Source organism: Scleropages formosus, chromosome 3 (assembly GCF_900964775.1).
Source record: "Scleropages formosus chromosome 3, fSclFor1.1, whole genome shotgun sequence".
Classification (NCBI taxonomy): domain Eukaryota; kingdom Metazoa; phylum Chordata; class Actinopteri; order Osteoglossiformes; family Osteoglossidae; genus Scleropages; species Scleropages formosus.
Genome location: NC_041808.1, coordinates 10,131,081 through 10,154,942, shown reverse-complemented (window position 1 = coordinate 10,154,942; position 23,862 = coordinate 10,131,081). Strand labels below are relative to the sequence as shown.

The 23,862-nt window shown below is 45.6% G+C and overlaps 3 protein-coding genes across 3 annotated transcripts; all 3 read right to left on the bottom strand.

The window, feature by feature from the left end:
* Positions 1-2,341: 2,341 nt before the first annotated feature.
* nsun4 (NOP2/Sun RNA methyltransferase 4) lies at positions 2,342-6,076 on the bottom strand. Its single transcript, XM_018734722.2, has 6 exons — positions 5,928-6,076; positions 4,752-5,128; positions 4,497-4,651; positions 4,164-4,324; positions 3,833-3,957; positions 2,342-3,022 (listed from the first exon to the last, which is right to left on the bottom strand). Exons 1-6 carry the CDS (start codon positions 6,021-6,023, stop codon positions 2,746-2,748), a joined length of 1,191 nt encoding a protein of 396 aa, XP_018590238.2. The 5' UTR covers positions 6,024-6,076; the 3' UTR covers positions 2,342-2,745.
* Positions 6,077-7,060: 984 nt separating this feature from the next.
* On the bottom strand, positions 7,061-9,709 carry uqcrh (ubiquinol-cytochrome c reductase hinge protein). The gene is made up of 4 exons (XM_018734699.2): positions 9,534-9,709; positions 9,022-9,048; positions 7,889-8,050; positions 7,061-7,273 (listed from the first exon to the last, which is right to left on the bottom strand). Exons 1-4 carry the CDS (start codon positions 9,576-9,578, stop codon positions 7,241-7,243), a joined length of 267 nt encoding a protein of 88 aa, XP_018590215.2. The 5' UTR covers positions 9,579-9,709; the 3' UTR covers positions 7,061-7,240.
* Positions 9,710-13,323: 3,614 nt separating this feature from the next.
* Positions 13,324-20,778, bottom strand: pif1 (PIF1 5'-to-3' DNA helicase homolog (S. cerevisiae)). The gene is made up of 12 exons (XM_029250452.1): positions 20,221-20,778; positions 19,974-20,103; positions 19,711-19,836; positions 18,412-18,565; positions 18,200-18,314; positions 17,343-17,449; positions 16,036-16,175; positions 15,223-15,329; positions 15,049-15,136; positions 14,267-14,412; positions 13,750-13,941; positions 13,324-13,566 (listed from the first exon to the last, which is right to left on the bottom strand). The coding sequence occupies exons 1-12, from the start codon at positions 20,776-20,778 to the stop codon at positions 13,513-13,515; spliced, it is 1,917 nt and encodes a 638-aa protein (XP_029106285.1). The 3' UTR covers positions 13,324-13,512.
* Between the last annotated feature and the right edge of the window lie 3,084 nt (positions 20,779-23,862).

Below are 23,862 nucleotides of genomic sequence, written 5' to 3'. Positions count from 1 at the left end.
CCACAGTCTCTGATGGACCGGCGTCCCGTTCAGGATGTACCATGCTTCATACTCTCTGCTCCCAGGAGATGTTCTAGAGCACTGTGACCCTGTACTGGACAAGTGGTTATACTGGTAATGGAAATCCTTCCACACGTGGCTCTCATTTAACACATATTTACATTTATTTGACACTTTCCACCAAAGCAACCTACAACATTAACGTACTTACAGTTACAGTATTTATTTACTAATTTGTACAGCTGGGAAATTTTAGGGTAAGTACCTTGCTCAAGGGTACTACAGCTGGAGGTGGGAACTGAACCTGTGACCTTTGGGTCCAAAGGCAGCAGCTCTGACCACCACGCACCCAGCTGCCCCCGCTACACAAACGGGAGTGTTTCAGTGACTCGAAAACTCGAATCAAACACAGGCACCAAATCAAAACTCAAAATCGATCACTGGAGCTCTGCGGCGCCATTCGGAGGCAACTGTGCATCGGGCCAGAGGCGCACCTCGGCGGAGACGCCGCACATTAAATACGGAAGCGTGGCACAGCGCACAGCTGTCTGCGCTGTCACCTAGAGGAGGAACAGGGGACGTGCATGCTTTAAAAAAAAAAAAAAAAAAAAGCTAATGCGTGACAGATTTAGCCTGCTGTGCTGAAAAGTGTTTTGAGCGCTATTTATAAACAGAAAAGTCAAAGGCAGCCCTTTTCCCGCAGCATAAAACAACAAAGCGTTTCTCAACATGAAAAATCCATGTTTTAAAAGTGCGTTCTGCTGTTTGCTGAAGGCGCTTTAGACAAATGAATTGTGACATGGAGGTATGGGATTAGCACCAACAACAGCCCGTGGAGGCCTATGGCAGCCTAATCAAGGTTATTTACCGGTAAGACAACATGGCACGCGCAGAGGAATTCAGCCCACTCAGTCGCCGGAGACGCAGACTTCCTGCACGAAGGCGTTGAGAAGATTAAAAGGGTTCGTGTAATTGAGGACAAGGACCTCTAATCTCTGATTAAGAAGAAACATGAACCGTGATCCCATATGATGCACCACCATGCGGAAGAGAAACCTTGAAACCACTGGTAACAGACCATGGAAATATTACTGCCACCGAGAGCTTACTGCAGTCAGGTCTGCGATTAAAAGAGGCTGCATTTTATAAACGGCAACATTCGCCATGCACAAAGAACACAAACATGTCCGCTGCTGCCGTATTGTTCCCTAAAAACGGTATTGATCACATTCAGCTGGTTGTCACTAAAGCCCGGGAGGGATTATGAGCGCGACTCCACTTGGTACGAAAGTAAATTTAGAGTTAACATTAATTTGGTCAAGAAACCAAAGAGAAGCTCTTACAACCAGTCATCTAGATCCACCCGTCCATTAATAGACACCACCTACCCAACGCAGGGTCCTGGAAACGGGATGCAAGACAGAGTACATTCTGGAAGAGACATCAGTCCATCACAGGGCAACCACACACACGCTTGTACAATCAGGCGTACGCACACTACAGGCAAACTGCAGTTACCAAATCACCCAAGACATGTCATGTGGGAGGAAACCAGAGCACCTGAGGGGAGAACATGCAGTCTCAACAAAGAATGACAAGTTCAAACCCCCAGCCCAGGAGCCGAGAGACACCGGCACTACCTACCGTGCCACCACGCCACCCAACCCTTTTACATTATAACATTAAAAAGTATAAAGATGGTGCCTGTCAGCACTATGTGTTCTTAAATGGATTTAAGGTAAAAACAGAGCATGTACACACAAGTACAAACCTTTCAGAGATGAGGTGGAGAAATCCAGTCATGCACCTTTAAGTTTAGATTAACTACTTGTTTACACATGGAACACCAGATGAGGGGACTTTGGAGCTCAGACACTTTAATTGAGCAAAAATAGGCTGATGTACAATGGAACCATAAGGATCATATGAGCAGTATCATGTCTACATGTATTATATAGAGGTGGTCCCCGATTTACGATGGGGTTACGTTCGGCGAAACCCATCATAATTTAAAAATGCATTTAATACAAACCTCTACGTGACAGACTGGGAGATGCGGATCGTTGCTGCTGCTCAGCATTGCGAGAGAGTATCGCTCCGCATATCACTTCCCTGGGGAAAAAATCTAAATTCAACATTCAAAGTACCGTTTCTACTGAATGTCTATAGCCAGCTCACCATCAAAAAGTCCAAAAAATCGTAAGTCAAACCCCCATTAAGTCGGGGACCGCATGTATATTTTTTACGTTCATTAATTAATCTGACCTTTTATCCAAAGCGATGTTCAGTGTTCAGCCATTTACAATTATTCACCCACTTACACAGCTGGATCATTTTTACTGGAGCAATTTTAGGGTAAGTACCTTGCTCAAGGGTTTTACAGCTCTAGGTGGGATTCAAACCGGGCATTTAGAGTCCAAAGGCTACAGCTCTAACCACAGCGCCATCTGCTGCCCAGCAGGGATTTCCTACAGTATGCAAACCAATGAAACACTCGACACAGCAAAGGACAATAAATCACTTTAGTCTTTTTCTCCAGTCTCACACACACACACACACACACACACACACACACACACACACACACACACACACACACACACACAGAGAGACAGACAAAAGCAAAGATGAGCAGTGTTGGTGGAAAGATCCTTACAGTCTTGATGGAAGAAAAAGTGCAAAGGCACAGTTCTCCGAGGACATGCTGGGAAACATGGCCTCAGCGCTGGTTGGTAGCAGTCCATCCTATCTGACCCGCCGCAGCTTGCAGAGGTACGTGGGTCCGAAGTTGGCCGTGAGATGGGGGATGACCAGCAGCCCCAGGCGCTGCCGCGGGGCAAAGTGGAAGGTGGATTCAAAGTGGCGCTCCAGCGGTCCCAGGTCCTCCACCTCGACTGTGACTCCCCGCTCATCCTGCGCCACGTGCATCGCCTGCTCCACCACCATCTCGTTCTGGAGCTGCGACAGCGTGCAGGTGGAGTACAGCACCACCCCTCCGGGCCGTGTCGCTTCCATCCCTGCCCTGAGGATCACGGCGGCCACATTTAGAGAAACAGCAATGTTGCGTTACACTCTGCTGGGCAGCGATACTGAAAGGACCAGACGCCTCCAGCCTCCATGAACAAATATGCTAATTAGTATTGAGAGAGAAAAAAAAAAAAAGAACTACCCAAATTTATGCACACACACACACACAACAGCAGCACAACAGCTGTTTGTAAACTGATTTGTCTGTAAATCCAAAGTTAATTTCACCAAAAATTCAGTTTACTTACAAATTAGGTTTTGAAAAAGCCTCAGATATGTGAATAAGAAATAGATTGTAGCATTTTAACCTACTTTAAAATTAAAACTAATTAAATTGACAGCAGGTAGCGTAGTAGATACAGCTACTGCCTCTGGATGGAGAAAAGCATCGGCTAAAACGTAAATGTATAAAATGAATGGAAATAAAAACTGCCTGGAACAGACTCCTATTCAATCCTAACTGCTGACTAATTCACTCCACAAAGACGAACGACATTCGTCATCTCGTGATCGGCCACCGACAACACTCAGCAACACCTGACACTAGCTGTAAACACTGTGGAAGCGAGTTGAGTCAAGGTGGTCCCTTGCCAACCAACTGCTCTTCACGTGATCTCAGGTTAGGTTCGTTCCGCAAAAAAGAAATTTTACAGAGCGGAAGAGTGAAGAAAATGCTACTAAATATAAAGAGAAAAAACGTTGGTGTCTTAACGGATGCTTGAAAAAACGGACGCACCGTCGCGCCGGCTGCACCCGGACGCCGGGGAGCCCTGAAAAGCAGCGTACGCGAGGAGTGGGCACTCACACGAGGAGCTGGGTCTGTAACGCGGGCAGTTTCTGCCTCTCTTTGGTGCGCATCTTCTTGAAAATGTTGTTTTCCTCTTCCATAACGGAGTGTCTGTCCGTGGTACACGGTACGTCCACAAGAACCTGGGAACAGGTGTCAATGTGACGAAAGACACATCAGCTAACTCAAAAATGAGACCTACAACCAGTTTGCTGTTGGGCTACAACAAACCGCAGATGAGTTCTTTACCCACAGTTCCCTACTTCTTAATAAAAAACATACATAGACAAAATACAGAAAAAATACAGATATATCTTTCAGTGTTTCCAAGGCAACAGGCAACACTCACTCTGTCAAAAGTGCTCCTTGCCATTTCGCCCCACAGCTGGCCGTCGATGGTTGTCATGGCGACCCTGTTTCCCGACCACACCTCTCTGGGCAGGTACGACTGCAGCGTCCTCCGCACGCGGTTCATGCGGGATTCCGAGACGTCGTTGACCGTCAGCTGACCTGCAAACACACTCGGGTGTCTCGTCTCCCCAACGACGACTGTTCTCGAACACGCTGCCCAGCAACCCAAATTTTCGACCGAGAAAATGGCGGAAATAACGATAACGAATGAGCTAAATAGGAATGAACACGTAGCAGCAGACGGGTCGGCAGGGTCGGAGCAACGTCTTACTGATGGCGTGCGTCTGGAGGAGAGCCAGCGTCTTCCCGCCGGGCGCTGCGCACAGGTCCAGCACAGTGTGACCCTCCCGCACATCGAGGGCCAGCACGGGCAGCAGGGACGCAGCATCTAGCAGGTAGTAGGACAGGGTGCCACAGCTGTCTGGCCTGGAGGATGAAACAGAACCTCAGTTGGGCCACTGATCTGGTCAAAGAGCTGCAGGTAGGTATGGATGCTAAGCGGTGCGAGCCTCGGCCGCGCCCTCACCTGGCGGGTTTGAAACGGGCGATGTCGCCTTTGGGGAACACAAAGCACCTGATGTTGGGACTCATCTCCGGCAGCATGCTCTCCTCCTCAGTCGAACCTGTTGCAGGCGTCAAACCCTCACCTGGAAGACGCCCGGCCCCACCGGTCCCCTCCCCAAGAGACCGCCCGCTCTGCACAAAGTCCCGGGCTCCTTTGAAACGCAGCTCACTCAGCAGACCGGGGACGTCCGAGAAGTTGTTGATGAGGGCCCCGTACTTTTGCTCGCAGAGCATGGCGACCCTCACGGAGGGCCACAGGTCCCCAAACTGAAGGCCGTAGTTCACGTCAAAGTTATGCAGGGCCAGGCTGGTGGCGGGGATCCTGGGAAGGGTGGCTGCCTGTGGAGGAGAGGACAGGAATCAGACATGAGACGGCAAAAATACCAGACGAATAAATAAAAGCATTTTAAATTGTCTGGAATACGATTGAAATTCACTTTTACTGTTGTTACACAAATATAATGAAGCGTAACAGTTACAGCTGTCGCAGGTTCGACTCTCACCTCTGGTTTGTAGTACCCTTGAGCAAGGCACTTACCCTGAATTGCTCCAGTAAAAATTTTGCAGCTGTACAAATGGGTAAATAACTGGGTCAATAACGGAGGGAGATTAATACCGTGAGCCGCTTTGCAGGAAAGCGCCAGGTAAATGAAGAAATGTGAATTTAAATGTCTGCAGCTCCCAGAATGCAATGCAGCACACAAGTACAGAGTAAAGAGGGCTGCGAAACACCACGGAGCACTTCAGAGACAAAGAGCAGCCAGTGTGAGTGGAGGTTATACAGAGAGGACAGGAAAAGTCCACCAAGTGTTCAGTAGGAGTGGAAAAAAGACGCAACAACACCGCCCCCTCTAAATTCAACTCTTGGCCCCCAGGGGGCGCAGTTGTTAGATCTTTCGCGTTGCAGTCAGCAGGTCGCGGATTTAATTGTATGGATCATGGTAAAATTGAGTACATGATGGTGAAGTTTTCTATCTATGCTACGACCGCGCTTGGATAAAAAGTTTCAGCCTGAAGTGGTTAAGTGAACGTGAGCGACACGATATGACATGACGTCGCTCCAAACCAGCACAGTTCACTGGCGCGACACGGTGACCGCTAACGCAGAGAAAGACCAGTAACACTCTTTTCAAAGTACCCATTTCGTCTTGACACGCTGTCTCCGAGGAACCACGCAGCCGAAGCCCCGCAGTGCCCGCAGCAACAGCGTTTTCGTGCCGCTGAGCGCGGCCATGTTGGGTGCATCACCTAAACCGTCCGTCCGTCCCCCTCCGCCAGCACACGTGCCCCAGCCAATGGTTCCGATCCGACGCATGCGCTCTGACCCTAGAGGTGGCATCCCACTCTGGTGCAGGAACATTTACTTGCACTATTTACTGTTGCACTACTTGCACTACACACTGTTTTGATTTATTTAATATACTTATTATTCCTCCAACTGTATATATAGTTGTGCATATTTTTATCTTGTATTTTTCCCCTTTTTTTATATATTTTTTTAAATCTTTTATATTGCAAGTATTTTCAGACTTGTATTCTGCTGCTGTAACATAATTTCCCTTGTGGGATCAATGAAGTATATCTATTTACCTTTGTGCATCCAGAGGCATGTTAGCAAACTTAAATATTTAAAACACTTGTGACATCTGCATGAAAAACATGTAAATGTTTGCAATAATTTTGTGATTGGAAGTTGAACTATAGAGAACCCCTAATGCAGCAAGTTGTATGATGTGAACTGTTATTTTTAATAATTTTATGTTTTAAATTGTAGACCATACCCACAGACAAACCTTTTTGCAGCTGCTCATGTGATGCATATTGCTTCATATTCCCTCAACAACAGCAGCCCTCTATTTTTTGCTCTGGGTTTCATTAAAATCCCTAGTATTAGTCACCTTATGGGAAATACAAACCATAATAATTAGGCAGAAAATATTTGCTGTATTTGTTAGAGCCGCTACTGTTCAACTGAATGACTCAGATTTTATTTGCACCGCAAGTTCCTGAATATCCTGAAACATTAAACAACTGTATAAATGGACACATCATTATAATAAACTTATTGTACAAACCTAACATTGTAAATGACTGAATAAAGACATCAGCTAAATAATCAGTGTGACATACAGATGTAAATAAATGTAAGTAAATGTGGGGAACCCATTCTCTGAACATAACAGTCTGCTATATTTAAACAAATAGGCCACAAAAAACATTACCACTCAAGTGGATTTTACACTTCAGGTATGCAAACAAATACAGAAAAGATTTTCATAAGAATTTTAATTTATTCACATCAGCACATAAGATCAGTCGTGGATTCCAAATGTTCCCTGTTCTACAGCAAAGGAAAACAATGGACTCTATTAGAACAGTTTGTTCATTGCATTTCAGTACAGAATCCACAGCTGTGTGACACCACAGGTGTTGACTGGCACATCAGCAGCTTCACTTAAGCGAACTGAACACCTTTTGTGACACCTGCAGAGTATGGGGGGGGAAAAAAAAAACAACATTAGCACAACTCACAATGCCACATTTACCTGGTTTCGCTGTAGACGTTACTCCGTGAAAGGAATACAACTTTTTTCTTTTACTCCAGGACATCTACACTACTGCCATAAACCTTAATGTGAATTAATTTTTCAGTTAAACTTTCTCTCTGATACAGTGAGGTCCAAAAACATCTTAGTGTATAACAAGCCTGTAAAGTTAATTTAGCTGTGTCTATACAGAAATGAAACATTTCTTTTATTCAGTTGCTACAGAACTTAAAACATTGTTAAGACGCACTAAAGGACCCAATAAACCAATGTACCCAAATGACCTACAAAGCACACCTACAATCTGACAACTTGAGATTGCTATATAAATTATCACCTATTTTTTGTAGCACTTTAAGAAAACAGAGGAAGCCCCAGAGGATTAGCTTGGTTACTAAGTACATGTGTGGCTGACTATTTTAATTAGGGTTAGGATTAAAACACTCAGCCCAGCTTGCACTTAATAACCAAACTTCCTTAAAATATAGTGAGAAGCCAGAGAAGTTTCACTGTTCTGAAACTGGAATTCATAGTGTGATGTGCAGTCACTCACGCAGTGGTCCCGTGCATGCAGGAAATCAAAAAGCTCCTCTGTGCAGTCCTCTTCTGAATGCGACCGTGACCCTACCCTGGTCTCACATGCCTCCAGCCTCTCTCGTGTATGGATACAGTGCTCTGTCTGCTCGCACTTCTGACGCACGGTCTCTAAAGGGTCCTGGGAGAGACACACAAAACTGCAGCTGTCAGGGAACAAATGCAGAACTAGAGAACAGTCAACCAACAAACAACTCACAGGCACCTCTTAATTGCAAAAGCACAGAGGTGCTTCAGCTCCTGCACACAAGACACACTAGTTCAGGATTGAAAGAGTGGCTGTTTAATGACATTTATTGTGATACTAACATGCCAGAAATAAATGCAACTAAAGTAAGCAAATGATAGGACATGTTGTTAAAGATTAATCAACTAATTATTGGCTTTAAGGTAAAAGTAAATGGGGAGGAAAAAAAAAATACTAGGGAGGCGATTAGGAATCGGCGATATTCTGGTAAAGTTTTATGCAGCTACTTCTGTAATGAATATCAGTGCATACGGTGAAGGAAACTACTTAAGAATCACACATCTGCATCTATGCCTCTTTCTCCTAATGTAATGCACAAATTGTATTTTCTATGAGATGTACATCGCTTTGGAGAAAAGCATCTGCTAAATGAATAAATGTAAAGTATCTATTGAAACAACATGAGACCAAGGCAGACTCCTCCATCAGTCTGTACACAGGCTGCGTCGAGTGGAAGACAATTTCTCAATTTCAAAAATAAAGTGGCTTTAATCATCATAAAATGTAATACAAAAATATAACTAACAGATTCCTCTAGTCTAGCAACATTCCATGCTCATCTGATAATGATCAGTACAAGAAATGTTTTCCATAATGCCCTCAAAGAAACAAAAGCAAGTCATAAAGTGGGGTTCAGGGACTGACTAAGCAGTTGCTGATTTAGGCTCAAGTCTGTGGTACTCAAGGGACCTTTTACCCTGAACACACCAATACGCCAGTATGAATACACACCATTCTGTACTACAACTACAGACAGTAAACTGCCCTGAAAAAAAGTGTATTAAACTAGTTATATTGTTACTGATCATTTTTGCCTCACAAAACAATACCTTAAACCAACTTACCACCATTTCTTCTTCCTCTTCTTCCTCCTGCAATGTAAAACAATACATATTTATATTATTTCTTTAACAGATGCCATGGATGCAAAATAGTAGCTATAAGACCCGCTGCAGAGGAATTTAAGTGTGTGTGACACAGGGAAATACCATCAAAACACCATTCGTGTGTCATTTTCTCACCATGTCACCCAGATACTACTGACTCAGCCCATGATCAACATCATCGTTGCACAACGTCGACGTACAATCTGAATCTAGTAATACCACGAGTAAAATCACTGTAAACGGCCATACCACCTGACAGACAGGTGCAACATTACACTTACAGCTACTTTCGCCCTGCCGAGCCTCGGAAGCGAACAAACATCACTGAACAAACAATATTTAATTCACTCATGTTGCCCTGTCCGAAGCGACGAAGCCGAAGCGAAGGCCTCCGCTGGCTGCAGCGCCTAGCCATCACACGGCGCCTCAGGGCCGAACTTAGCGAAGGAGCCCCGAGTTAACGCACGTACCTCGTCGGGCTCACCGTTCGTGATCATCTTCTCCTCGAAAACCATGTTCTGGGTGGTTAATGCTCCTATCTACGCTGTAAAATACCCGACTGCTGCGACAACCGGTCGTTCTCTCCCCCTCAGTGCCTGGAGGACGTTTTAGGTCACACGCAGGAAACGGCGGAAGACAGAACCGGAAGTTCAGCGCTGTGTCTGTTTCGTCACTTCCCGCGGAAGTAAATTTACTCCACAGAAAAGTAGGTGCTTTTCCACCGCTGGTTCTTACAGTACTTTGTTTCCGAGCAGTAAATACTATTAATTCATACTTCGTAAAGCTATCGAAAGAAGTAACAGCTAAGTTGTTTAGAGAATTTCCAATATGCATGGCCTAACTGTTGATGTTTGCACTTTCAGTGATGTTTCACTGAAACTCACTGTTCTCAGTAGACTAGTCTAGTGATTTGCGAAATTTAATTATAAAACTTTTAACAGATATTTAGTTTTTCTTTTTTACATGCACTACAACAAGTTAGTTAGTGCCTGAATAAATACTGCTGTGTGTGGCAGATAATATACCTAATACAGAACGAGGTCATGATTACAACTTACACTCCAACTTCTTACTTACCTCATTTCATTGCTACTTAGAATTTATTTACCCATTAAATAATACAGCTGAGTAACTTTTACTGGTGCAATTTAGGGTAAATATCTTGCTCACGGGTACTACAGCTGGAGGTGGGATTCAACCCTGAAACCTGTAAGTCTAGAGGCAGCATCTCCAACCACTGTGCTACCAGCTGTGCCTCATATTTAAGGTCATTTTTAAACTGCACAGTAATGAAATCTGCAGGAGCTCAAGTGGGTTTAGCCCTGACAGCGGTCAAAGAGGCGTTGTGCAGGGTAAAATCTGCAGTAGAATACCAGCTCGGTGCCTAAAATTGGAGTAATTCAGGACTGATCTTATATGAGTGTAGGGCATCATTTACATTTATTTTCTCCAAAGCAACTTCCAATGAACTCTATGTAGTGTTATCAGCCCACACACCTTATTCACCAGGGTAACTTACACTGCTAGATACACTACACACTGGGTCACTCATCCATACATCAGTGGAGCACACTCTCTCTGTCACTCACACACTATGGGTGAACCTGAACAGCAGGTCTTTGGACTGTGGGATGAAACCAGAGCACCCAGAGGAAACCCACACAGACACAGGGAGAACATGCAAACTCCACACAGACTGAGCAGGGATTGAACCCATGTCCTCTCATACCACCCAGGCGCTGTGAGACAGCAGCGTTACTCGCTATGCCGCCCATGGAGCATCAGCTCTGAATGACTCGCGCTGCTGGATGGATGAGACCATGTGAGCCTGCTCAGACAGCATTGACCCCATCCGAGGTCATCTGGATGTGCAGACTGTAGAGCGCGCAGTATTGCTCCCGTAGAAGTGGCGAGCAGCTCACCCTGCAGAAGATTTGTACAATCCCTTCCTTCAGAATCTAATCATGTGTCTCATTGACATACAGTAGTTAACCACTGAACTTCTCTTGGCTAGTGTTTATGCAGTAGTTTTAAGGCACTGTATTAAAGGGTAAATGTTGTGTGCATTCATGTTTATGGTACTTGGAATATTGACCTGTGCCTTAGAATTTGAGGAGTAGTTTCTGCTAGTGTTGCAGACATTTAGCCACAATTCAAGTCCTTGCAGAGACTACACGAACTTGCACTTAATGGTAATGAAACAATACGCTTGCTGATCACATGCTTTGGTGAAAGCAGAAAAGAGAGCCTGCTGCAATTCCTTATGATTCATCAAGTCACATTTTTATGTTTGTTCAGCTGAAAGGCAGCTATATTCCTTTGCAGCTCAACAATAGATTCCTGTTTTGGTGAAACACTGCAAGGACAGTGTGCTCTTAAAATCTAAGATGTCTAGTTTGACTTCATTTTAAATGCCGTTTTAAAATTACCCAATGATAATACCTAAGAATAAAATTGCCAGAATAGCATCTAGGTGAGATACACACGCACACACTCTGAACCGCTCGTCCCATATGGGGTCACGGGGGAACCGGAGCCTAACCCTGCAACACAGGGCATAAGGCTGGGGGGGGGGTGCACCCAGGACGGGACGCCAGTCCGTCACAAGGCCCCCCAAGTAGGACTCGAACCCCAGACCCACTGGAGCGCAGGACCCGGTCCAACTCATGCACCCCTCACCGAGATGTATATTTCTGTTCTGCACATTTGTGTGAGTGAATTTGGGGAAAATGCTATTTGAACTTTTACCACAAGGGGGTGGTAACTTTACACTACAGTATTTCCTGTCATTGTCTCCTCTGAGTGTTCATTACCTGTGGATAATTCCAGTCCTCCAGGATGCAGTGCAACAGATTTCAGCATCCAAGCACAGTGACTGGCCTGCGCTCAAGGTACTACAGGTTGATGCAGCATCCCAAAAAAAAATTACATTAAAGTTCTTTTAAAGTAAAGTTCATTTAATTTGTCTAAATAAAGCATATTGGGCATTTTCAAAATGTTCATAACTGAAATTGCAATAATTGTTTGAAAGTGTTTCATTTTCAAAGAACCTCAAAGCTTTTCGTCATACATACAGAGGAGGTTTTAACGGGAAAACCAGTGTTGCATCATTACGAGTTTCCTAAAAATAAAAATAACACAAAAAAAAAGGGAATGGGCTCACCTTTTATGCTAATGATCAGCTGTGTTTCCAAATTGGAGCCTCGCAGGAAGCGCAATTTGATCAGTGGAGGCCAGAGCCATTCATTTCAGCCATTGCTGATGGACACTGTATTGATTTCACTGCCTGCTGCACCGGGCTGCTCTCTGCCATTCCCCCACAAATTAAATGTACAGCCAGCATATGAAAACAAGCCAACATCTGCTGAAAATTTTTGTATTCAGACAGTAACTTTTTATGCAAATAAGCAAATCACCTGTGCTAAATACTAAAATAAGGTTTACTATTTTTCACTTCATGCAGGCAGAACAGAGAAGCAGTTTCTAGGATCAAGCTGCAATAAGCTGACTTATGTGTCATGCGTATCTTAACAGCATCGCGGTGATGACGTCTGGCCTCGGAAAGCAAAACGCATTTGGATCCTACAGGGAGAAACACGTCAGCCAAACAAAAATGATTCCCACAAATAGGGAATGAGCAGATGCACAGTGTTTTGTGCTGATGCTGCTGCTGCTCAAAGGAAGTGCAGAACTTTCCATAGCAAATGCCACCATGTGTTCTGTCGGTTGCAGTGTGGTGGCACAGCAGGTAGCTCTGGTGCCTGACAGTTCCAGTGACTCACTTTGTAAGCAGTTTGCATGTTTTCCCTCCATTTACATGGATATTCTTAAGGTGCTCTGGTTTCCACAAACACTCCAAAGCCCTGTGGTTCATCTGAACTGGTGATTAAATTGCAAGTTGGTCGTGTGTGTGTGTGTGTGTGTGTGTGTGTGTGTGTGTGTGTGTGTGTGTGTGTGTGTGTGTGTGTGTGTGTGAGAGAGACAGGCTGGCATCCTGTCCAGGGTGGTAGGCGCCGGTCCACTGCACTGGACAAAGTGGTTAATGGTAACGGATGGATGGTCTGTTGAGCACACTTCCCATTGGTTACTTTAAACTCTGGGATGTTTTTATTAAAAAAAAAAAAAGACATTTAAACACATTAAAAACACTTAATGTGAATTAAGGACATTTTAAATGGCTCAACCCACATAGCTGTCACAGAGCATATCTGTAAACCTGGTATTTTATACTGCACTTGTAACATAATACTGTAGACATCTGACTGGTTAAATATTAATCCCGGGATAATGGGATGTTTTTGAATCACAGAAGACCACAAAGTCTATAAAACGAGCTGTTGGAAAAAAAATTAAATAAATAAGAGTGCATGTGGTCCACGGCGAAGGCGAGGGACCCACTGAGCCGGACTGTGCAAATGGTGCCGAAGGAACGCGGAGGAGGAGCCGATCTCACAGACGCTCGTTCTCCTGCTCTTCTCTGCTCACAAACTCGTCCATGGAGCCCTGGGCAGGACACAGGTGCACAGATATGCAGAGCCTGCATGAGAGCCAGTGATGATTCAAATGCGTCACACACAGAGCAGGGAAACAGGACTGTGCGAGCTATAGGTCTCGCGCTGGGAGTTGACTTGTCACCGAGAAGTACTTAAGTGAGGGCGCGTGGCTGAGAGCGGGGACAGCACCCACCTGCCGCAGGAGCCTCTCCTTACGTAGCCGCTTGTAAAAGAGCAGCACGTCCGGATCGGCCCGCACCACGTGGGGGTCGAAGTCCATCACGCGCAGCCCCTCCGGGCTCATGGCTCTGGAGAGCGCCACATAGGCCTGGCCGCATTCGAACACACGTGCCAGAGAGATCTCCACGCAGTCCAGCGTCATGCCCTGTCAGACACACACAACACGGAAATCCTGAGCCATCGGCCGCTGAAAAGTACTGGAATCATTCCTTTAAAATTAAAAGCATCGCTCCAAGCAAATGTTCTCCAAATTCCACTGACACGTTCAAAGTACTTACCCGGTACCCAGAAGTGAGGGGAACTGATTTATTCTGATGGAACCTATAATTTAGTCATACTCCAGAGAACAGAATGAGCCAGGAGGTCCTGAATGGCTCGGAGCTCCGCTGATGCACTCATTTAGCCACACGCGCCATGTCTTCTTTCAACACCCCCCAGCGCAGCAGCCTCACCTGACACTCCGCACTCACCTGGCTCTTGTGGATGGAGATGGCCCAGGCCAGCTTGAGCGGCAGCTGCTGGCGGCTCAGGTAAAGGCCCCCGTTAGCCTTGAACACCCAGCGTTCAGGCTTCATTACCGCCGTCACCCCGCACAGGAAGCGCACGCACGGGAGGCCTGGTTTCGGTGGGCGGAGCCAAACACATGCAGGAACATCGTTAGGGCGTAGAATTGAATCATCCCGCCAATAACGAATAGATCGTAGACAGGTCTATTGATTTGATTTATAGTCATAAATATGGCTTTAGACAACTGGTAGTATAATGCTTAGAGATGCTGCCTTTAGACCTGGAGATTGCAGGTTGAAATGTAATGCAGCTTCACACTAAGTCGCTTTGGCGAAAAGCGCCAGATAAACGTAATTATGGATGAACTAGCCTGCAGGAAATTTAACTTCTTAAACACAACTTCATTCATAACTTCACAATACAGTAACTAAGGAGCAGTTTAGAGTCACTGATTTGTCTGAAATATGCCTTTTTGGACTGTGGGAGGAAACCAGAGCACCCAGAGGAAACCCACAGGAACATGGGGGCAACATGCAAACTCCACACAGAGCGAGCCAGATTTGAACACACAACCCAGGAAGTGTCAGGCATCATTTCTGTGCACAGTGCCACCATGGGAAAATGGCAAATCGGATGTTAAAGGATTACCACATTTTTTGCCATGGGAATGGTGTATGAAAACAGAATGACCAACAAGCAGACAAATGCACAAATACCCAACCGATCCTCAGTATCCTGACTGCACCTTTATTTCCTGGCTCGAAGGAGACCACAACTCCCCTGGCCCCATTGACCAGACCCCTCTGGACATCCAGGTTCTTTGTCAGCATCACCTGGACAAGGGAAGGCAACACTTGGGTGGCCAGTAAAATGACGGCAGTGCGGTAAAGAGGTGTCCAGGCCTTTGGGAGACCCTCACCTGGGCGCCCACTTTGAGCTGCAGCACCTGCGCTACGGGACTCTGGGCATCGATGGTCTTGACCAGCTGAGGGTCGCTGTCTACGGCCTCAAAGGTGTGAATCACCCCTGGGGGATTGGGGAGAGGAGTCATACAGGGGCACAGCTTATTTTAAATAAATAAATAAAAATAGCACTGAGCAATCAAAAAATTGACACATGATGGCAATTAAAAACTGGCCAATCAAACACTGCAGCACATTGTTGTGACTTTTTCGTGTATTTGACATTTCTGTCCAATGCAGAATACACTGCTTCTGATTACTAGCTAATTTATTTCGCTGTGTAATTTTTACTTAAGCAATTCACCGCGGCAGTAGTATGGACTCGAACCTGGGACCTTTGACTGCAACGTTAGCCCTAACCCCCACCCTGCCCAACACATCACGCTACACTTTCTGACTGCGTGTCAGTGTAGCAGGTACAAGATGTTCGAACCAGTGTCCCGCAGCCGACTGCAAAAGCGGAACAAAGGTGTCCAGCAGCGAAAGGAAATTGGAACGTTGTCTTCTTCAAGCCTACTCATCCCGTAATCTGTTTCTTCAACTCACCTTTACTTCAATTCTAACAAATACCAGGATGCCGAGACCTTTCGGCCCCTTTTCACGGCTCGGCTGGACTGCTTACAACAGTGGGCAGGTCAATAAAGAGGACCACTGGACCCATCGGCGGTACGTGGAAGGGCGCCGTACGAGTCATCAGCACCTCGCAATGGGGGGGGGGGGTCATGATTTCACAGCCAAAGAGCATCCAGAAATGAAAAGAGCAGTCGCACCTGGCAGCTGCTGGAGTTTGTTCTCATTGGTCAGCTCCACATCGTCTTTGTGTGTGCAAAGCCTCGTTGCTAGGATACCGTCTCTTTCTATGCAGTTATAGGCAGTCTTCATCAGCTCTGAAGTGACTTCCTCCGTTACCCTGCAGGTGGGGTGGCGGGGGAGGGGGTTCGTGGAGTTCAGGACACCAAGTTATTAAAAAAAAAAAAAAAAAAAAAAAAACTGATTTGGATCTACATGTGTATCGGATGACATCAACAGAACTTTGACGCGGATTATACACGGGGTGGAACGGCCTATCGTTAAAACCCCGTGATGAACCGATGCAGTCGTCGGAGTGGGGGAGGGACCCTAAAGCACAAATATATTTTCACCGCACCTGCACAAATATGCTGCCGCGGACAGCGAGTGCGACTTTTCTTGAGCTGATTTAAGGCAGCGATATTACTGGGATATAGATCCGCTCCTGTGAGACCATACATCTAGTAGAGTAACTGGAGGGAGCGCGCAGACACACACGCACACACACGCTCAGAAGCGCACGGTTTTGCTTGTGGCTTGTGATGTACAGAGATTGTATTTCACTCGGTTACTCTCCCCCCCCGAGATGTATCCCTTGTACATGCTCATCATTTAACGTAGCCATGTTACCGATTGCTTGAGAAATCGGGTCAATAACACATAAGTTCATCGAAGCCCATTTCCGAGATAAGGATTCAGCCGCAGAGATTTATGTAGCTCTGATGCTTCAGGAAATTCCCAAAGCACATGGGAAATAGTGCCTCTTGGTGCGCAAAGCCAAAATTGCCTTTTGAGGAGCATAAATACCAACGTGCCGACAACATCTATTACGGCCAGAAAGCCTAAAGCAATTCTGTAGTGACCCACACACACACACACACACACACACACACACACACACACACACACACACACACACACACACACACACGAATCAACGTTCGACTTAGTCAACATCAGACGCTCAGAAGTGATAATGAAATACTATGGTAGATACACATATAAACAGTCTAGCTGGACATGTTAAGAAGCTCGGGGGGGGGGGGGTCCTTATATTATTTAAAATGAGCTCATCATTGAATTTCAAATGCCACGGCAGTTTCATCCATGGGAGCACTGCTTCATGGCTGAGGAGACCGTCTCTCAAAGTTTAAGTGTCCGATTTTAAGTACCACACACTCCACAGCGCGGTAACGTGCTTGCCGCAGTACAGCTCCACCGAAACCAACAATAGCCGCTATTGTCTTTGAGGAGCGCTGCTCGATCCCACATGCAGCCGTGATCCTACCTGCCGAGACGGATCTCCTGCAGCAGGGAGATGAAGCTCTTGTCCGTCTGCCTGCGCACCTCCGTCAGCTCCATGTTCAGCTGGATGCATTTCCTCCAGCTCCTGGCCTGCCTCAGAGGAGCACGGTCCGCATTACTGGTGCTCGGCATGCTCTGCTCCCCAAGTATCCCTCCGTGTCACAAGCTTGCTATTATTTAAGCATGGCAGCAGGTGGCGTAGCAGTTACAGCCGTCACCTTCTACTCTAAGGACCCAGGTTCAAACACCCCTCCTGCTGTAGTACCCTCGATCGAGGTCCTTACCCTGAATCGACACAGTATAAATTACCCTGCTGTATACACTGGTAAACCATTGTAAGTGTCCTTGGAGAAAACCTTCAGCCGAACTAATGATTTAATAATGGGGGAAAAAAGACACTGAGCACAGCAGCCTTAAAAATGATCAATGTAAAACACTTGACGTGACTCATTGAAAGGTTGAGCATGAGGGACAGGACCACAGAGACAGACTTTACAATGTTTTCAACCCACTGGCTTTCAAGCATGGTAAACATCGGAACAGTCTGTGGTGCAAGCCATGAGGTCAACAGTTTCCTTCCCGGGTCTAGAACCTGCAAGCCTTCGAGTCACATCTTCAATGCCTGAACCAGCTGATGAACTTCTGCCTCCAGAGCACTTCCTACAAGAGACCTTGGAGAAACTAACTGCCTTTAAATGTACCTTTTGATTAGCCTGAACAAGCAAGGTCTACGGAGCTTAATTTAATTCTACCGATGAGGCATTTCTACCTTATTTAAGATCTTCAGGTGATTTTAAGAGTAATTAAATGGCAATTGAGGGAGGAGAAAAGGCCCCTTGCCTGAAAGCAGAAGCTGGGCTTGCCCTTGCCCCTGGTGACTGGGGGGAGCTGAAGAAAGTCCCCACACACTATGAGCTGCATGCCCCCAAAAGGCTCAGAGGACCTCCGGATGGACCTGAAACGCACAAATGAGCCGAAACGGTCAGGCGTCGGCTGAGCAAACGCTCCGACGTGACCATAGCGGCAGGTCGAGAAGGTCGGGGGGTCACCACCTGGCGATGGCCTCCAGCTTGTCAAAGAACTGCGCCTCCACCATGGAGATCTCATCAATGACGAGGTGCCGACAGCTGGTCCAGTGCTGGAGGACCCCCGGCCGCCGGGCCAGTTCCAGACACTGCTCCAATGGGGCCGAACCCGACCCGATCCCTGCAGGCAGGGGCACAAGGGGACAAAGGGAGGTTGTGGGTGCGGTGGGAGAGCTTCCAGAAGCCCCTGTGATAGATACCACACTTGGCAAAGAGTAAAAGAAAGGGCATCCAAGCACTGATTGGTTCTGTAAAATATCTACAAAACATTAATCTTTTTTTCCATTTCACCCGGGATTTCAGGAATTGCGAGGTTAGTTGAGGGGCGGCATGTTTTACATCCGTGTCCTGATGCATCAGCAAAAGCCATTAAAATCAGACGCAGCTCCTGGTTTCCAGTGTGAGTAATATTCAGAAATGTAAGTACAATGGTCGTTAAAGGCACGCAAAAAAAGCAATTTGTTATAATATCTTTGAAATGGATGTTGATCGATTTAATAGACTCCACCAAAGAGTCGCCCCAGGCACACGCGCGGAGAAGCGCACGTGGAGAAAATGAACCAACTCGGCCGAGTGTGTAGCGGAGCTGGAGGGAGGCCGCGGCGGGACTGGAAAAAGCACTTAATCAAAACACATTACCTAAAGTCTTCATTAGCCGTACGCGGAATGTTCATTTTCAGAACAAGGCACCGCGTTTCACGTGCAAAACGGAGAACGGGGCCACGGAGACGTTCCATTTAAATCCGCTGAGATCAAGAAGTTCGGGGGAAGTTCTTTGGTTAACTTTTTTTTTTTTTAAGATTTTGGTGATTTTCAATATTGCCTAATAGGTTTCTCTCTGATGCGTCAGGTGGGTCATCATAGCTTAATGACGATAATGTTCTATGTTTAATCTAAAGTGTGTGTGTGGTTCAGTAAAGCAACGACACACACACACACACACACACACACACACACACACACACACACACACACACACACACACACACACACAATGAAACTGCTTGTCCCAAGCAGCGTCGCGGCAAGCCGGAGGCTAACCCAGCAAGACAGGGTGCAGGGCCGGAGGGGGAGGGGACACACCCAGGACGGGACGCCAGTCCATCGCAAGGCGCCCCAAGCGGGACTCGAACCCCAGACCCACCGGAGAGCAGGACTGTGGTTCAACCCACTGCGCCACCGCACCCCGCTACTGAACCTCAGATATGAATAAAAAAATGGATTGAGCTCACCCCCCCACCCCCCAAACAGCAGGGCCCTTCTTACCTGCAAAGTTATGCAGAGTGGTGCCCCCAATATGACAAGCTGCCACACCAGTACTCGCAGTGGCATAGGTGCTCTTTGGAGGCAGAGATCCCACTATCCTTTTCAGCATGTAGGACTTCCCAGTACCTACACACACACACACACAAACCCATCATCTTTCCATCCAGCTGTGCCAGAGCGACGAGTCGTGCCTGTTGATACTACGCCATTTAGCAGGGCAGCGCTGCTGTGAGGGAAGTGGGTCTGACAGCGGATGCTTTTACCAGCACTGCCAGTGAAGAAGATGTTCTTCCCACTTAAAACAGCATCCAGGATCTGGGCCTGTTCCTTGGACAGCTTCCTACCCAGAGGCAAGGAAAAGCTGGGCTTCTTAGCTGGGTGCAGCGCTTTAACCTTAAACGGAAATTTTAAAAAACAAATTAAGTTAACTGTAAATAACGGGAAACCTCAAACTTTGTTCGCTGCGGAGGCTGACCGGACTGGCTTTCAAAGGCACGAGGACACACTCACCGGGCTGCACTCGCTCGAATCTGGTTGTCGTCGCTTCACCCGCTGCCCCGTGGTCTTATTGCTGGTTCTCTCCGCCAAACCTTTGGCGGGAGGCGGTGCGTTCACCTTACCGCGCAGCTCGTTGGCCTGCTGGACGTCTTTCTTCTGCAGGGGACTGATGGTCTCAAAGGTGCGTGGCAGACCGGCGAGCATCTTAGCACGATCTCCCATTGGCTTCTTGGCCTTCCACGCCTGGTACTTGATGCTCAGGGTTTTTAGAAACACATGCAAGCGGTCTGGGGGGCAGTCAGAAATGAGCACCTGGATGTTGCCGGGGAGCAGTTTGATGGTGCTCTTGCCGTCTCGGGCAAAACGAGTGAAGAGCTGCATTTCGCGAAACGTGAAACTTTGAGGCGCTTTGCCGTTGTGGACACGCAGAACGATCTCCTGAAACTCATTGCGACCCAGGGTCACGGCGGCCTTTCGGATGACCTGGCGCTTGGTGGCCTGGCCTGATGCGTCCAAGTGCTCCACGGCGACACAGCACAGGAGATGAGCAGCGTCTTCTCCTTGGAACATCATGGATTGACAGCTGAACCTAGAAAAAAAAGAGGCCCAAACGTCTTATTCTCCAACAATCATCACAAATGATAAATACCCCAAGAAAAAAAAATAATGAGGAAGTAATAATAAGGGGCCTTTAGTCTCATGATGTTTTGTATTTGTGCCTTTCATATGCACGCACACGCACACGCACACAAAACAGCAGTAGAAGATGAACATCTAAATAGTACATGCATAGGCGTATATATATGACAGATCCAGCGTTCAAGACCTGATAGAAAAATTGTTCGATTACTTTCTGATCACATCAGTCATAATAAAAAAATACAGAATTTAAAATTTAAAAAAAAAAAAAAAAAAAAAAAAAAAAATCACAGACCAACGTCATCAGCTGTCAGCAGTATGACTATGTACTAGACTCTAGAGCGCGGCTATCAATGTGCGATCGCGAAGTTACCAAATATCTGCTTTTTGTGCTCAAGAAGTCACAGTCTTCACACAACAAATGTATCATCGGATTTTATTTTATTTATGTTTTTACCTGACACTTGCGGCAGCAGACGTCCACTGAACCTCAATGCGCACGTTTCAAAATGAGCCGGTCTGTCATTTTAGCCAATCAGAAACGGGAAACGTTTTAACCAATCAAAGCAAGGACATTTAAAACGATGACCAATGACGATGTATATCGTCATTTCCGCAAGGAGCTCCGCCCGCTGAAATGTGGCTTTTGGTCAATTCGTTATCTTCGGGCATGTGGGAGGTTAACAAACATCCAATTGAATTGTGTTTTCGAAATCATTACTTGTTAACTTTAAAGTGTATGAAAAAAATAACAAAATATGCGTACTTATGAAGTATAAATCAGAATGTTTACTTCAAGTTTAGTCCTCAAGTGTCGTTTTCTAAGTGAGTCGAGTTGAGTGTTTGCTGATTATAATTAATAAATATAATCATAGCTGCGAAATTAAATCTCATCACTAAAGTGTTCATGTAGGATAAAAAGGTGATGAGACATTTAGTCAAACACCCCACTCTGCTTCTATTTCACGCCTCTGGTTGCTGCCCCACGATATATACTGTAATATAATTAAATGACCGAAATTTAGTGGTGTGTTCTAATAACTAATTAGTCACAAACAATGGGCTGTGATCTTTAATACAAGGGCTCATTAATTCATCCCTTTCATTAAGGTCATAATGCTCAGCAATCCTCTGATCAGGGCCTGCGTCTATAAGTATATAAATATTATCACTCAACACTTCAGAGGAAATGTTTCCCATTTACCTCATACTTTTCTTCAAAGCAACTTGCAGTGTTAAGCTGCTTGTCATTATTTACCCATTTATACATTACTGGGTAATTGAAAGTTGTAAGTAAAGTTGCATTCGGACACGGAAGTCATGGTTAGCCTTTATTTGGAGAAATCGTCTTAAACGCTCGAAAGAAACATGAACCTGAAATTGGAGTATTTCATAATGATGGAATTTTAGTGGGCTTTTACACACACACACAGTTTCTGAACCGCTTGTCCCATACGGGGTTGCGGCAAACTGGAGCCTAACCCGGCATCACAGGGCGCAGGGCCGGAGGGGGAGGGAACACACCCAGGATGGGGTGCCAGTCCGTCGCAAGGTACCCCACGTGGGACTCGAACCCCAGACCCACCAGAGAGCAGGACCTGGTCAAACCCGCTGCGCCACCGCACCCCTTGTAGTAGGCTTTTAAAGTGAGATTATTATTATTATTATTATTATTATTATTATTATTATTATTATTATTATTATTATTATTATTATTATTATGTTGACCCTGCTCAGGACAGGCGGCTGTTGATAATGACATGAAATGACAAACTTCACTGCACAAAAAATTAGAAATGCAGTCTCCTAAGAGACCCCGGTGTTGTGGTGAGACACATTTCAGTTATGAAAACTCATTTTGTTGGTTAAAAATTTACTAGAAAATACCATTATTCAGGGTTTCTGCCTGCTGCTGTTACACTGTTATAATTATGCCTGAGTGGATTTCAAATTCAGACTTATAAATCATCTGCTGCTACTCCCTAATTAGGAACTGTTTCCAGTAACTTTAGACACTGGTTTAAAAAGCGAGTTTTAATTCTCAGAGAAAGAGTTTGGCACGTGTATACGAGCAAAGCTGTTGTTTCTGTTGAATGAACAAAAGGAACATTTTTTCCCCTTGACACGGTCATAAGCAAAAGAGTTATGGCCTCATTAGCTCAAGGGCTGCTGGTGTCATTGATGGCGGGGTTTGTTCACGTACGCAACGGTTGTTGCGCAACAACGCTGAGGTTGGGAGGAACTCAATCAATCAGGATCGGCCCACGTTACGGCACGGTTGAAGCAATGTATCCCTAAGGTGTGTGACCTCCAGCTGATAGTACCCATTACCCCTATATTCTGTGTTGGTATCAGATAGTTTGACAACTGAACTCAACCCACTTCCTACCAGTTATCATAGATAGATAGATAGATATACTTTATTGATCCCACAAGGGAAATTATTATGTTACAGCAGCAGAATACAAGTCTGAAAATACTTGCAATATAAAAAATATAAAAACAAGCTGAAAAATACAAGAAAAAAATATGTACAATTATATATACAGCTGGAGGAATAATAAGTATATTTAAATAAATAAATCAAAACAGTATGTAGTGCAAGTAGTGCAACAGTATATAGTGGTTTATTTAGCAGTGAAAGCCACTGACATGTTCCATCATATATTGTTTTCTCTTAAATGTCTCTGAGAAACTGTATTTTTCTCTGAGATGTACGTCGCTTTGGAGAAAAGCGTCTGCTAAATGAATAAATGCGAATGCGAATATGACGTTTGCCCACATCCTAGTTGCCGTACAAATGTAACTGGAGGCTGGCTGAAAACAAAAAAATAATTACAGAAATAGCACAGACTTTATATGTACAAACCACCGGTAGGATGTGACCTCACACTTAGCCGTTTTTATACCTTTAAACAAGATGGACTGCAATCTGACCTCATTCCATTAAGTAACAATTTTGCCGTAATTACAACAAATATCAGCAGACATTACATGAGGTACATTATGCTAAGG